The sequence below is a fragment of the Mixophyes fleayi genome, chromosome 6 (assembly GCF_038048845.1).
Source record: "Mixophyes fleayi isolate aMixFle1 chromosome 6, aMixFle1.hap1, whole genome shotgun sequence".
In the NCBI taxonomy this organism is placed as follows: Eukaryota; Metazoa; Chordata; class Amphibia; order Anura; family Limnodynastidae; genus Mixophyes; species Mixophyes fleayi.
The window spans coordinates 102,890,450-102,907,776 of NC_134407.1; the positions used below are offsets into that span (position 1 = coordinate 102,890,450).

Below are 17,327 nucleotides of genomic sequence, written 5' to 3' on the forward strand. Positions count from 1 at the left end.
GACAATTCCCAGCATTCTCTGCCTGACCTCCTTAACAGTTAGCGCCTTCTTTAGTATCACATTTCCTATCTTCTTTATCAGATCAGTGATAACATATTTATCATTCAAAAAGGCATTTGTGTCACACACAGAAGTAATTTAGAACCTCCTTTTTTATTACCTTCATATTCTACATATGTGGTGCTTTCCTTAAGTACTTGTTAGTGCCAATGGTGACTTCCCTTTTCTGAGAGAGAATAAACCCAAATGCAGAGGGTGAGAAGTGAGTCTGCAGCCGGACAAGACCTGATAAATATTCACTTTTAAATGAACGTCTTTTATTAGGAATAGTTAAGGAATAATACTGTTTGAATTATTAATATAATTGTACAATGTATTACTTTTTTCCTATCTGGGAATTTCACAGCATCATGAAAGTTAGCTTAGTTTTTAGTAACATATTTATAAAGTACACTTATTTTCTAGAATGAACACATAAGAAAGTTCTCAATTAAGTACTTAAATGTTACATGTGGGATCTTTTCACGTTGCACTAATGGAAGATCAGCTATTTTATCAGTTCTCTATACTAGCTGTTGTTTGAGTTAATATTTTTTAAATGGCTTACACTGTCTTAGTTCTTCCAGTAAGTAGTGTTTGTGTAACTGTCCAGGACTTAGGTAGAACTACAAGCACCAGCAAACCCTGGCATGCAAGACCTGCTGTGACCTGTAGTGCACCTGCCAAAAATAAAGTAATATAAACATACTGTGAAATAGTGCTATATTAAAAATACAAGTACAAGTTCACGCACACACCCTTCTTCACCACTTTATTGTGTTCCTAAATCCTGGGGGATCCTCCTTTCCTCCTGCTTGTTGATCCATTTGGGAAAAAACAGAAAAAGCCATGTTGAGCAGGGGATAACATGCTCTACGAGAAACCACTAAACAACTGGCAGGCCTGTCAGCTTCTAGTCAATAGAGTGCACCTTCACTCTGCTTGCTCAGAGTGTGGCAAAGCCGCTCTGCATTGGGTCTCACTGCTAACTCAATGAGCTCCATCGTAACAATGACAACTGCAATGAGCTACATCATATCAATGCACTTCATTTATACATTTAATACATTTTATCAATGAACTGCATTGATACAATGTAGCTCATTGCTGTTAGCGGCAAGACCCCTTGTGGGGGCTCACAGCTACTAAACAATGCAGAGTGGCTTTCACACTATCTGACCAAAGTTATGCTGCTCTGTACTGATTAGTTGCATCGCAGTACACCAGTTGTGTACAGCTGTGGGCACACATAAAAAAACCTATATAACTGTATTTCCCATGGCACCAAATAATTACAAAAACATTCATGCTTTCTTTTGCAATTAGTTGTTAATACATAAATTATAACCTAAAAAACATACTTTGTATCAACTGCATATTCTGCAACACTCTGTGCAAAGATAGGTTTAAAGAGCTATATGGTTATTCAAAGTGGATTTGTAGATTAATAGACTACTGAAAAGGTAATGGGCCTTACTTAGCAAACTAGGAGCAAATTTGCAAATGCATTTCTTTATTTGCATGTAGCATAAAAATACTGGAAAGCTTTATTTTCACAGTGCAATTTAGGGTTGAGCTAGGAAATGTCCCCTCCAACTATAAATCTGTCCGCACATTTTAAATTTGCCCCTGCCCCCTCCATAGTGCAGCATGATTTTGACAAGGTGCACATTTTCTCTGCTTTACTCCAAACTCTAGATTGGGCCTAATGTGATGTTTTTTTATTTACATGGTTTTCAGGTAGACTTTATTGTATGAGATCTCTTTATATTAAGATTACATTGAAATATTGATTATGAAAATATTTCATAAATCTAATATTCTATATGTGTAATTTTATAGGGGATACCTGGGTCCCGGTGGAATAGGTGATTATGGTCAGTACCCGAACTGCACTGGAGGAGCTGCAAGTTACATAGACAAGTGGCTGCTTGGAATAGATCATATCTACCATTACCCAACCTGCAAGGTTTCTATTATTATTGTTTTATTGTATTACTTTCATACTTTTTATTATCTAAATTATACTCATCAAGCTGCTGTTATAAACAAATTGTAACAAAACACCTTCACACTTTATTTATGCAATGTGCTGCAGGTCAATTTAAGCAAATGCATTTCAAAAGACAATAATAGAATTATATTGCTTACTGCAAGGCTGAATAAACATACACTTATCATGATTTTGAAATGTAACCCAATCAAATAAATATATATATATATGTGCTGATTTTCAGATTATTTATATAAATATTTAGCATTTATCCCATCAGATATAGTACTAGAATGCCCAGGAGGGTTGATAAGGATTGCTGCGTCCTCATCACCTCCAGCTCCCAGTAGCAGTTGCAACCTCTGCAGGGATTGAAGTTCTGCCATTCGACATACATTTTCTGTTTCCCATCGCTGATATTCTAAGCCACTCTGTTATAAGCAAACACAAATGTATTCAAACAAAACTGGACAGTGATATGCACATTCCAGGGGGATGTTCTGCTGCAAAGTATGTGAAAAAACTAAAGGTACATTATTTATGAGTCAATATATTTAATTTCTTGTGTAGTACAAATGTAAGTCTGTTACATCTACACAAGTGACATATACAAGTAAGATCATACTTACCAACCTTTGGTAAGTTAATTCCGGGAGATCCCAAGCAGGGGGGCGTGGTTGGAGGGCGGGGCATCATAATTTGCATCATTTTGGCTCCGCCCCCGAGACAAAATGCCGTATTTGTCGCGGGGCCAACATGACGCGATTCACCGCAAGTCGTGTCATTTTGAGGAGTAAGATGCCATATGCGGGATATTTGCCTGCTCTCCCGGGTGACCTGCCCGAATTTCAGGAGTCTCCCGGACATTCCGGATGAGTTGACAAGTATGAGTAAGACATACCATATTATTTGTAACTTAAAGTTGGCCCTGCACTCTGTGTGTTCATAAATAAACCTTTTAGAAAAGCACTGAAGTCCAATGGTTAATAAAACAGAATGATAAGGAGGATTCGGATAGAGTTGTTTAATTAACTTGCATCTTTACAATAGTGTACCATAAGAGATGTTATGAAGCAATAGAAGTCAGACATTATGACGTTACATGGGAAATCCAAGTAAACAAAAACCTTAATCAAAAATAGTAATAGTAATGATTAATTTTACTGCAATATGTATGATAAAAAACAATATATAGTAGAAATAAAAATGTCTGTTATCAATCTGTCACTCATTATTTCTCTCTGTGCTTGCTGCATTATTATCAGCAATATAGGCAGGTGGGCCGATACTGTAGCATATGACCACAAAATGACCCTAGTGCCTGATAATAATCAGATCAAAATTAAAACGTATTCTTGGTTGTGTTGGTAAATGGGGCCAGGTGATGACAACTGTATCATCTCCTGTTTACCAGAAGTTATCCAGCTTCTTGGCCTGAGGGTTGAATGGCCAGTTTTTTCCAGTTTGGCCAAAGTGGATATTGAACAGCAGGATCTGCCATATATCTATTTTAGTTTACAGGCTACATATTACTGGGCAATGAAATGATAACATTAATTAAATAACTATGTCCATTTTGCTCTTTCAGTTCTTTACAGCATGTAGTCATGATAAAAGGAGGTTGACAGGCAGACAGTAACTGACAGCTTTACAGACTAACTACGTTGCACTGTATGTATTGGTGCAATCATACACAGGAGCAGAGAACGTGATGTCACATGAGCTTAAATTACTGCATTCTCATTTTATTGAATCGTATCCTCATTAATTCATCCTCTTAAAGATGTGGGAGTGGCTTCTTTCATGGAGTGGGGAAGTAATATTTTTCCTTGGTACACAGTACAGAGCTTAAGTGAAATGCCAGGTGAATACTTAAACATGCATTTTAACTTTGTGTTTCATTCATTTTTGGTATTTAAATGTGACTGTGAGTCTTAATAATAATAATAATAATAATAATAATAATAATAATAATAATAATAGTCTTAATTTGAGTCTGCCTGGTGGTAAGAGCATTTTGTATCTCTCTGACATGGTACAAGAAGGATTAACAACCCAGAATGTCATTAACACAAATTGTCCCTGTTCTCTCCGTGATCATAAATAACCCCTATTAATTTGCATGACCTCATCTATGCTTATGAAATGTAATTTTACATCTGTTTGACTGAATGAATAATTTAACATATTTTTGAGATTTGTAGCATATGCCGGCAGTAAACAGAAACAAATTTGATGATCCTTTTTATTAGAAGCGCAAATTATTTAACCTAATCGTGGTCTATAAAATGTTTTAAAAGTATCTTTGTTTTTCACTTGAAATGCAGAAAAAAATCAAGATTAATTATATATGTCTGTGTATCTTGTCAGCCCCTAACAGTCATACCACTACTTATTTTCACAAATTGTTGCATAATAATTAAGTTTCATATACCCACAAATGTAAGGATTTAATAATTTAACTCTTTGTTTCTTTTAAGGTTAGCAGGGTTACCTGGTCAACTCTTGAATATTGATCACATATTGCAATTAGTTCAGAGGAATGACATATCTACATTGTATTAATTATACTCATGTAGCATTCATCTGCGCTAATTTCAATAAAGGTATGCAGAAACTGCATGTGTAGGTTTAAGTTGTAAGTACTTCTTTAAAAAGGGAATTTGGATAGGGCAATCCTATTGCCTAGTTAATATTTTCTGTCTAATGTCTAAATCTATCAAGTCTCGACTTCAATTTGGCCCTTGTTAATTTTGTTGCCTGTTAATTTATTTTACGCACCATTCAGAGGTCTGGCAAGTGGAGGAGGGTTTGGCATGAGGAAACCCCTCCACCCTCTCCCCTTTTTTTACATTTAAATGAAAATGGACAACGCTTCCATCACTGCTTCAATTAATGTGCTCACTCTCTTTAGTGGGTCTCACTGGTCCGTGACAGTAGTTGGATCTCACTGAAGTTTCTTGAATGGCTTCAATCCTGCAGATCATTCATCATGTTTTGAAAAAAACCTAAACCTTTGTGGCAACTGAATTAATGGCTTTAAAACATCCGGTTTACTCTGCTATGATGTCCAGTGTTGGTTGTCCAGCATTGTTATTTCCTCTCTAATAGATGAGAGATGCTGCTAATTGCTTGTCTTAATCATTGTACATCGCTGGGCTATAAACAGAGGGAGAAACATCTTTGTTTACCTCCATAAATTATTAATTGCTGCTTTGCATTAGCTGTATCACTTTCCAGGATGATGTTTGGAGATGTTTATCACCTCTGGATGAGATTTGCCAACAGATCTTCTATATGTAAATCACTTTCAATTACTTGTCCAGTGTCTGTGCTAGGATTTAGCTAGGATCTAAAATGACTTGGTTTTTGTCTGCTACTATCCAGCTGAGCTCTTATTTAGCATGTTGCAAACCTCAAATGACCAAACAACCACACTGAAAATACACCTTTGCTTATTTCTATTCATATAGACAGCTTACTTATTATAAAAATCTACAAACACCATAATCTTAAAAACACAATTTTATGCTGAGATGGTACCGTGACATTGGATGTAGGAGCCAAGGAGACCCTTTCAGATTATGTAAATCAATTTATCCAGAGGTATATGTGTGTATAACTTTGCTAACAGATAACTTACATACAGTATATGCAAGATAACAGCAATTTGGGCTCTTCCTTTTGCTTATGTAACCGTGAGTAGTGTTGAATTGCACAGGTTAGGCAGTGCACCTCCTTCTCAGTCCTGGCTAGCTCCTGGCATGGATGTAGATGACCAGTGGGTCCCCGCACATGCAGGTTATCTCTGTGAAGATGTTGGAACACAGGTGATGTAACTTGCTGGTGCAGTGCAATCAGATGTCTCAATAATTTGAGCACCAGACCATCTCTATATTGCAAAATAAACTCTTTATTTACACGCATTCTTAAACTGTCGCAGTGATAAATATGTACAGTTCCTATATACATCTCCTGTCTCCTCCTGTACAGTTCTTGAGGGCTACATGGGCAGAATATCAAGGAGGCAGTCACATCCAAAATGGTGCCTCTTTAGATCACCCTCTTCTCTCTCTCAGAGCGGTGTTCACTCATCCTTCCTCTGCAGGGGTTCTATCTCTCTCCCTTCCTCTGTGGAAGTAATATCTCTCTCCCGTTATCTGAAGGGGTATTATCTCTCTCCCGTTCTATGCAGTGGTATTATTTATCTCCCGTTCTCTGCAGGGGTATTATCTCTCTCCTGTTCTCTGTGGGAGCATTATCTTTCTCCCGTTTTCTCTGGGGGTATTATCTCTCTTCCCTCCTGTGGGGATATTATCTCTCTCCTGTCCTCTGCGGTTGGCAATATCTCTCTCCCGTTCAATGCCTGCTGCCGGTGGTATGGTAGACGAAGGTCCCCCTAGTCCTGTTGGAATGAAACAAGGAACACAGGACTAAAACTACTGGGTTTATTCTCTTTGCTTGTGGCATAAGGCTTTAGCCCAGCAGCAGATAAGTAGCGGTAGTGTAGAAAAGTAATAGCACTATACCATCAACATGCAATGTTATTCAACATGTCACAAAATAAATAACATTTTAGAAATCTTGGTTCAACAATATGCAAACATTAATTGACTCAACACATAGGTCACTGAATAAATATATCTCACTTTAAACTTAGGCACCGTGCATCAGTGAAATGGATTTCACTGGATAGATACTTTAGGAGACAAACGGTTGCTACAAGTTAACTAAACCATAATACTAAATGCTGAGGCAGCAAATGATATAGACCAATCACAATACTTTTAGTGCAATTATAAAGATCATACTTATCACACAAAAGTCAGTAGAGATGCAACAAGAAGTAAGCTGGTTCAGAATTGATGCTTTCTAGTTCACTTTATGATATACAGAACCCAAGAGGTTAAATTATAAACCACAGGTTCAAGCGAAGTTTTAGCTGACACATGAAGCTTATTTATTTGTACAAAGTTAAATCAGTAGTCCCCTTAGCAATTTGTTTAATGGAATAAGCAGCTGTCTCCCAGCAACTGTAGGATTAAACAACTTGCAATTCTTTCATCAGCGACCATTTTAGGCAGTTTTACAATAGAATCAAACTTCTGATATAATATAGACAAACTCTTGTGATAAATGATTGCTCTCTATATCCCAGTCAGCTTGCAGATAACTTTACAGCAGATTTGACTGGAATAAACTCTTCCTTTAGCGAGTGCTATAACACCTCTCAATAGCAATATTACAGTTCCGGTCAAAGGTTTTAATAACACAGTTTGATGTCTCACTTAAATAACTTGAACATAGCAAAGCAAAAGAAACTTATCTGTCTTCTATGAGTCCTGCTGACATCTCCTGGGCAATGGCAAGTTAGGTCTTTTCCTTTACTGCAAAGGCGCTTCTTTCTGGGCTGGCTGCAAACATCCTTCAGAACAATAATTCAGCCATATCATTCAGTGGTGTTTTTGTAAGAAGATCCTTTATAAGCTCAGCCAGCAGTCACACACATCACTTCTCTCACTAACCAGTTTGTTTGTGGCTCATCCCCTTTTACCAAATAATCTCCTGTAGCCTCCTAGTACATTCTTGGGCTCTAGAGAGCAGCCTGGGCTGTAGTTTGCAGTCTGTCCACCCAAACATAATCGACACAATTTGCATTGCAACTTCTCAGAGGCACTCCGGGGGAACTATAGTTTTCTAAATGAGTGCATACAGTAGTATACCTGTGATTTGCAGGGTATTATATTCAGGGCCGGATTAAGGGAATGGAGGCCCCTGGGCTAAGGGGCCCTCCATTCCCCGCGAGGCCCCCAATGTGAGCCGTCCGCCGCCCCCCACCCCCCGCGAGGACCCCCCCAAGCACTTACCTGTCAGTGCAGTCCTCCGTCCCGGCGCGCTGTAAGCTCCTTACTGAGGAGATCTCGCGAGAGTTCATGAACTCTCGCGAGATATCCTCAGTAAGCAGACTACAGCGCGCCGGGACGGAGGACTGCACTGACAGTGCTCAGCAGCATCGATCGGGCCGGGGGCGCCCCCGCCCCCGACCGATCAATAATGCTGCTGAGGAGTTTGAAGGGCCCCCTGGATGCCCGAGGCCCCTGGGCTATAGCCCAGTTAGACCTTGGGTTAATCCGGCCCTGATTATATTACATTACATTATTTAAAATACCCTTGGGATCATCTTGGTCAAACAACTAATTTGAAAGACTATCCTTGTAGAAACAAGTAGTCTCTTGTTCAGGGCACTGAGATAAAAGCAATTTTAAATTATTTCCTATGAAACCTCAATTACTAGGTCTGATTGAAAGGGCTCAGTCCATATTTACAGTGTGACATTTTCAGAATGCAAAGATGTCCTCAAATTACACAGTAACCAGTTTTTTTTTAAATTAATATTAATTTACAGTACATGTCATACAAGTGGGTCTGAATAGTAAATCAAAATTACATGACTCAATGCATGTGATTGGTACTGCAAAATCAAAAGTATAATTGAATGAAAACTTACCATGAGAGAATATAATTGCCCATAGCCATCATCTGATTGAAGTAAACAGAATTTACTTGCCCAGATGCAATATATTGTATCACAAATAGAATATTTATAATGTTATAGTAGGCCTATCACCTTTGTTAAATTTCATTGGTAATTTTAAGATAATACCCAATTGCCTGCATAAACCCCATTTTAAGGAGACTCAATGATGATTGAACTTTCTCTTCCGACTGTTGTCGGTGTGCGGGAGAGAGTGTTATAACAGTGAGAGGGGAAAATTCTTCTGCAAGATTCCAGGTATTAGACCCTCACAGTTCTGTTTATTAGATGGGAGAGACTGTTAGAAAATAACTTGGTTTTAGTAGGAATTATCCATTAAGTTTACTAATTTATCACATTTAAAAGAATTGGAAGGAAGATATTATACAGCCAGATGTCAAACATCACATTTGTTTCTATTTTAACTTCTTTTAGGAGGTGTATAGAACAACGCAGCCATTTGATCCAGAAGGCATACTAGGAACCATTAACTCTGTGGTTACAGCTTTTTTTGGACTGCAGGTTAGTTGATTTAGTTTCCAGACAACTTTGCTAAATTAATATGTATATCGTGGCCCACTTTATTATCAGTTCTAATATTTTTAATATAAACATTTACTGTCTTTAGTTTTCCGAAAATATTCATATATGGTCTTTGCATCAATGATAAGTGCAATTGAAACATTTGCATTCCTTAAGTTTCAGGTGTGGTCTTGTATTGAATCTGCAGACATTTTTAAAGCATCAAGATGTATGTGTTGTCTTTTCACATGAGAGGCTTGCATCTGCTCTAGTAAGAGTTTCATCACAAAATATGAGGCTAAAATCCCCTTCTACATTATGTCACTTGAACTTTAATAATGCTAACAATCTATTATGTCAACTTTTGTTCAAGCCAGGTTTAGCAACAGACAAAATAGTCCTGTGCCTTAAGGGTGACAAAGGCGGGACATTCTTTTCCTGTTCTCTCCATACACAGAACTACTGTATGTTTTTAAGGTTTATTTTCAAAATGCATTGTATGCACTGTACACATTGAAGAGTTAATTATTTTGTTACTTAATGTATAATATGTAAACTTAATAAAAAGGATTATATTTGAAAGACTTTTATTTTCTATATTGTTAGCAGTTGCTAATTTATTTTATGATATGTATATACATGTGCGTATACTTAATTCTGTTATGTGAGTCTACATACGGAAAGTACTGTTTACACTGAGCATATTTCTACCCATATTTAAATCGTAATGTATCATAAATGCTTAGATTTGCTTGTGTTTAAACACGTAAATTACAGACAATTTGCTTTCAGACTTGAAGCAGGCCCATAATGTGTTAATCGGCTTACAAAGAAAGTTTCTTGGGAACTAGCCTTAAGTACAGTAGCAGGGTGAATCATGTTTTTCGGACTGTCCCATAGGTAACAAGCTAAATATGCTCTCACATAAAATTAATTTAAAGAGTCCTTGCCTCCATCAATTATAAACAATAGACTTTATTGCTGTAATAAAAAAAAAAAATGTAAGCTCCTCTGGGGCAGGGAAAGCTGTGAATTATTAAAACATTACCTGCAAATAAGAAGCTGATACCTGAATATATTATAATAACAATGGAGTGGAAGAGTTAGAAAAAGAGATTTTTCTATGCTTTGGGAATCTTTTGTTACCCACTACATGCATTATTCTTTTTAAAGGCTTTGTACATCAGTATACATTGAATTGCAATGAAAAATTTGTGTTATATTTCTTTTTATAGAATCAAGCTGTACCTATATTATTGCTGACTGCATGCAGAATTGAAACCGTTTAACTTGTTAGCACTGCCATTTTAACAGGCAGAAAATGGTATTTATGTTCTTTTGAGAGAATGGACATTACTTACCTGTGTTGTTAATGACAACTTGGGCATCCAGGGAAAATTTTGAAACAAATTTGATAGACGCCTGCCACACAAATATAATACAAGGACTTTCTCCAGCAAACGTCAGCCCCAGGCTAGTGCAGGGGGAACCTGTATCAGGTCTGTCCGACGTGGCAGCACTATTGGATCTATGTAAACAGGATCTAATAGAAATATGAAGGTCTGAATAATAAATATTCAGTTTAGTCTTAGACCTGAAGCAGAAACTATAGGGACATTGTTAATCCTAGTAAAAACACATTTAATGTTTATTTTACAAGCACTTTAGAGCTCCCAGTAGGCTTCCAGACTTCTTTACAGGTGATAAACACAATAATGAAACAAGTTGTTTTCCAGCACCAAAAAAACGCTAACGCAGCACAACTAAAACACCAATGAGTATGGTAATTCTAGAAACAATAGTTTCAAGTGTCATACCACTTTAAATGCCTATTTTTATGCATTAAAAACATATGTAAAATGGGTATGAGGAGTTATTTTGCCTATTTTCCTCTATAACTGGTACAAGAAAAGATATATTTCCATATACTGCCAAAATTAAGTTCTCTCTCTCTTCAGAAAAACAGTGTACACTTTAATTTGGTAAACAACAAGTTATTTCTGATTAAACAGATGCACATCAAACCTAAAAGTGGAAGGGCCTGTAGGACGGAGAACCCTCTGGTCATGAAGTATTTTGCGCTTACCCAATCTACCATGGGCTTGCAACCAAATCTAAGCTGAGTCATGCACGCGCAAATGGACCCACACTGGCGTGACAAACCGATATTTTAGCATTAACGCTGCCAGCCATTATTGCAGGACAGCTGTTCCAACAATATTTAATGGCAAATTAGGGCAATAATACATTTTCTATTGTGCAATGGAAAATCTATTATCTTATCACCGCATATTGATAAATATAGCAGTAAGTGGGGGTATCGACAAGACCATGAGTGCAATATGGAAGGGAAAAATAATGTACAGCATCCAAGAAAACCTGGCCTCTCACTTTCCAGGGATTGTTTTGTCACAGAGTATGCAGGTGCAAACTGTGTTTTATTAGCATAGTTATATTATCTTGGCTGTGAGCATAACAGCTACAGCAAATATTCGTTCTAAAGTAACCTGTTATGCTGACCCAATCCACATGTCAACAAGTGAGATTAACTCCAGTAATACAGCAATACCAGATGCTGGGGCACATGTTAAGGAAAAGCAAAATAAGGAAAGGGTTATGTTTATTAAATCCTATGCTTTTACATAATAATAATAATAATAATAAGGTTGCTCTGATTAATGCTTAATATTGTATTAAAATTGTAGTTTAGGTATATACTTATATAATTGTACAATTATTCTTTGTTACAGTAAGTAAGACACGTCTGGTCAGGTATTGGACATTTGGCACTGTAGCACATGTGGGTGTAGAATTCTGTATTCAGTTTGTTATAGGTCTAAAAGCTTGTGACTTCCATCATACAGTTATTTCACTGGTCATGCCTTAGTGTTTGAGTTCACCAATTTGTAGAAATTATTTTAGTCATCCTGGAAACTGCTTTGCAATCACTCAGACTGGTGTTGGTTATGCTTTTAAACTAACTGTCCCCATCCCCATTCCTGAGTGATTATGTATTTCAGTGACGGGCAACAGGCAGCCTTGGGGTCACATGTGGCCAGCCAATCCTTTGCTTACAACCTCCTGTAATGTCAGAAAATATCTATTTTGTTTATAATATGACAATCAAAAAAATTGAACAATTCCAACAGAGGCGGAACTAGCTAGCTGTGGGCCCTGGTGCACAGCAACTGCCGTACAAGTGAAAGTTCTGCCACCGAGTTCCAATGCATTAGTGCTGTGATTAGAGATGGGCGGGTCCGGTTCCCCGAGAACAGAACCCACCCGAACTTTGGGTATCCAAGTACCGACCTGAGTAGCTCGGTACTCTCCCGCCCGTTCCGAATCCAAATCTAGGCCGAACGTCATCGTGACGTCGTCGGATCTCGTGGCTCGGTTCTCGCGATACTTCAAGATTATAAATACCTGCCTCCACAGCAATCCATCGCCATTTGACAGAGGGAAAGAGCAGGGTGTAGTCACAGGCTGATTAGAGCAGGGACAGAGAATGCAATATTCTTATTCCAATTGCTGTAACAAAAATCGCTAGAGAAGAGAGGAGGATAGAGGTTTATTTTTGTAATATTTGGCACTCCCCAGTGCTTTTGAGGTGTCCCCCATAATTGTGCATAAATATTTCTGGCTGTCAAAAGTCATAACTGTCAGCAGTATCTAACAAATAATTTTTAGCACTCCTCAGTGCTTTTGGGGTGTCCCCCATAATTGTGCATAAATATTTCTGGCTGTCAAAAGTCATAACTGTCAGCAGTATCTAACAAATAATTTTTAGCACTCCTCAGTGCTTTTGGGGTGTCCCCCATAATTGTGCATAAATATTTCTGGCTGTCAAAAGTCATATCTGTCAGCAGTATCTACCAAATAATTTTTAGCACTCCTCAGTGCTTTTGGGGTGTCCCCCATAATTGTGCATAAATATTTCTGGCTGTCAAAAGTCATATCTGTCAGCAGTATCTACCAAATAATTTTTAGCACTCCTCAGTGCTTTTGGGGTGTCCCCCATAATTGTGCATAAATATTTCTGGCTGTCAAAAGTCATATCTGTCAGCAGTATCTACCAAATAATTTTTAGCACTCCTCAGTGCTTTTGGGGTGTCCCCCATAATTGTGCATAAATATTTCTGGCTGTCAAAAGTCATATCTGTCAGCAGTATCTACCAAATAATTTTTAGCACTCCTCAGTGCTTTTGGGATGTCCCCCATAATTGTGCATAAATATTTCTGGCTGTAAAAAGTCATATCTGTCAGCAGTATCTTACCAAATAATTTTTACCACTACAAGTGCTTTGCGCTCAGAATGGATTCAAGCAGTCCACATATGATCAGAATGAGCAACCAGGTTATGTCCTGATGTTAGTGTTCACATATATGTAATCTGGGCAAGGCGATGTCAAACTACAGAGTGTTTCGAAATCAGTGCAAACAACAAAAACAAAAAAAAAATGTACTGTGTTGAAGCGAAAAAGAAGTGTTACTGAGCAAAAGTTAAGTGCCGATAAAAATAAAATTGCCAACATCCCATTCTACACACGCAGTGGCAAAGAGAGAATGAGGCATTCACCTTTGGCTATTAGTGGCAGATCCCAAAAAGTTACCGAGCCTACAGTTGGTGCACAACTACTGTTACGTGTCAAAGCCGAGCTGCAAGATAACAGTAAGGCATTAAAGGATAATGTTTGCTCTGATTCACAAATGACACCAATCCCTGTGGAGAGTCCATCCAACAGTGGGATGTCTAATCGTGAGCATTCTGCTGATGTGTGCCTTAATAGCCCGAGTGTAGCCGATGATACACAAATTGAGGATGCCACTTTGGAATTAGAAGAGGATGAGGGGGAGATTTGTGTAGGCGACGAGGGCGCTGTTGAGGATGTTGATGAGGATGAGGTTGTTTGTGTAAGTCCTGCACCAGTGGCAGCAGTTCTGGCACGTGACAAGAAAAAGGCCATTGTCATGCCTGGGCATAAAACAAAAAAATCCACTTCTTATGTTTGGAATTATTTCTACCCAAATCCAGACAACAATTGTATAGCCATTTGTAGTGCATGTCAAGCCACAGTCAGTCGAGGGAGGGACCTTAACCATCTTGGAACCTCGCCTATGTTATGCCATTTAACGAGAGTTCATGACAAAGTGTTGGGAAAAGCTGAAAGTTCTTCCCAAAAGAATACAAGCACTCTCTCATCAGCTAAGACCCTCCGCTCACCGACATACCGACGGCTACAAAATACACCCACCACACCATCCTCATCAATATCCTCAGTAGCGCTCGGGGTTAGCCCGGCATCCCACTTAAGGCTGGATGACTCCTGCACTATTATTGATTCCTCTGAAGAAAGCATTAGTCCCCCTGCTGCTGCTGTTGCTGCTGCTGGGGGTGAATCGTCATCCCAGAGGCAGGTCAAAAAAGAAGAACTACATTCCAGCAATTAACTGTGAAATAATCATTTGCGAGGGGAAGCAAATATGACAGCAGTCACTCAGTCGCCAAGCGAATCACAGATGCCATGGCTGCAATGTTAGTGTTAGATCTGCGTCCAATCTCCACAATAAACACAGTTGTTTTTTCACAGTTAATTGTTGTTTTGTGTCCGCGTTACAGAATTCCATCGCGACACCATTTCTCCCGTAAAGCAATTCCACAACTTTACCAAAAAGTGTGTAAAAATGTAGAGATTTCGCTGAAAAATGCCATTCTGCCCAATGTCCACTTAACCACAGATATGTGGACAAGTGGAAGTGGCCAAACCAAAGAGTATATGACTGTGACAGCCCAATGGGTTGGTCATTCACCTTCACCAGCAGGAACAGCAGCAGCATGTACACCACTACGTAACATTTGTCACAGGCAGGCCACTCTTTGTATCACCGGCTTCACTAACAGGCATACAGCTGACAATTTGTTACGCAAACTGAGAGATGTGATTGATGCATGGCTTATACCACTTGGACTCTCCCCAGGGTATGTCATTTCTGATAACGCCAACAATATAGTGCGAGCATTACAGCTGGGTGATTTCCAACACATTCCCTGTTTTGCTCACACCATCAACTTGGTGGTGCAGAGCTTCCTACAAAATAACCGTGAAGTGCAGGAGATGCTTTTGGTGGCCCGTAAAATTTCAGGCCATTTCAGGCATTCAGCCACAGCATGTAGGAGATTACAGCAGCTCCAAGAGCAGTTTAACTTGCCCTGTCACCAACTTAAGCAAGAGGTGGTAACTAGGTGGAATTCCACCCTGTACATGCTTCAGAAGATGGAGGAACAGTGCAAAGCCATCCAAGCATATTGCACAAGCCATGACATTGGGAAAGGAGGGGGATGTATTTCACTCTTGCACAGTGGGGAATCCTTTCAGTGCTGTGCAAGGTGCTGAAACCATTTGAAGTTGTGACGTGTGAGGTGAGTGCAGACTCTGCTAGTTTAAGCCAAGTCATTCCTTTAATTAGACTATTGGAAAAGCAGCTTGAGAAAATGAAGGAGGAGCTGAAAGCAAGCAATTCAGCAAAGTATGTTGGCCTTGTCGAACAAGTACTTAATTCGCTTCACAATGATCCTCGAGTTATTAGGATCTTGAACTCAGATCAGTACATTTTGGCCATTGTGCTTGATCCAAGGTTTAAAACCTACATTGAGTCTTTACTTTTAAATGAGCGAGATGTGAACTTTTGCAAGGAGCTATTGCTCAGCAAGTTGGCCGCTGAACTGGGCCTCGGCTTGACGACGTGTCCTCCTTCACTTTCTCAAACTGCTGCTGCTCGTAAAAAATTAAATTTCCCAAAAAGAAGCAGGGAAGACGCAGGGGGCAGACCATAACAATTTAACATCTGGGCTGGTTTGAAGGATTTTTCAAAAAAATGTGTCACTTTGCCCATAACTCCATCCAATACGAGTATAAACATGCAAAGGATGGTGGAGGATTACTTTCAAGAGGTAGTTGATATGGAAATGTCAGACAGTCCCTTTCCTTACTGGGAAGAAAAGCAGGCCATTTGGAAACCCATGTACAAACTTGCTTTGCAATACTTAAGCTGCCCATCCTCCAGGGTGTACTCTGAACGAGTGTTCAGCACAGCAGGGAACGTAGTCAGTGATCGCCGTAGAAGGTTACTTCCCAAAAATGTGGAGAAAATGATGTTTATAAAAATGAACTACATCTTCCACGAGGAAGGCCTTCACCATCCAAGACATCCAAGCACTGACTGTTCTCTAATGGCGGATTCAAGCAGCGATGAATTGATAGTCTGTGATGATGACGATAACATCTTTTTAATACTTTCTATGTAAGTGTAGGGTCCAATCTACCCCCAAAGAGGAAAGGGACTTGTGGCATTTCCATATCACGTACCATCTTGAAAGGCTGCTGTTTGGGCAATTTCTCCTTAAGGGTAGGGTGTCATAGACAGAGTGACCCCAAACTGGCTTTGTCCATTTCTCTTAATATTGTACAGTGTATAATGGCTGAATTTTTTATTATATCCGACAAGTGGAGGGGGGCCTAGAGAGCCAGAAACTAAAATGTCTTTGTCCATTTCAATTAATATTGTACAGTCTATAACGGCTGAATTTTATTGTATTTTTACGACAAGTGGAGGGGGGCCTAGAGAGCCAGAAACCAAACTGGCTTTGTCCATTTCAATTAATATTGTACAGTCTATAACGGCTGAATTTTTTGGTTTTTTAAACAAGTGGAGGGGGGTCTATAGAGACAGAAAGCAAACTGCCTTTTTCCATTTCTTTACATATTGAGCTATAAGTGTAGGGTGTAATATACATCCAAAGACGATGGCTGCATTGCCAATATGCATAGATGAAGAGGAAGACAATCTGTTTTGTGTTTAGAATAAATGAAGTCCTACCTACCAGGAATTAAACTGTGTTTTGGATGATTTATTACCTCTACAATTAGATTACTTATCTATGAAATAGTTGGTGCACTAAATTTGGTTATTTTAGGCCCAAAAACATTGATTTTCCAACAAAATAGCAAAACAAAACCAAACAAAACCAAAACCAAAACCAAAACACGCAATGGCGGTTTTGCAAAACCAAAACCAAAACACGGCGGTAATCCAGATCCAAAACCGAATCCAAAACCAAAACACGTGGGTCAGTGACCATCTCTAGTTCTGATATAGATCTGAAAAGTTCGTTTCTTATGGTTCTGGTATTATACAGTCTTTCGTTGTGAATCCAGAATCTGTGGATGTAATGATTTGGAT

The 17,327-nt window shown here is 38.8% G+C and overlaps 1 protein-coding gene across 1 annotated transcript in view; it reads left to right on the top strand.

Annotated features, from left to right (window-relative positions):
- Positions 1 to 17,327, top strand: part of LOC142095347 (heparan-alpha-glucosaminide N-acetyltransferase-like) — a 589,712-nt gene that overhangs the window by 382,327 nt on the left and 190,058 nt on the right. The window contains exons 15-16 of the mRNA XM_075178300.1: positions 1,882 to 2,008; positions 9,003 to 9,089. Coding sequence (XP_075034401.1) covers positions 1,882 to 2,008; positions 9,003 to 9,089 — 214 coding nt within the window. The remainder of the gene's footprint in view (positions 1 to 1,881; positions 2,009 to 9,002; positions 9,090 to 17,327) is intronic.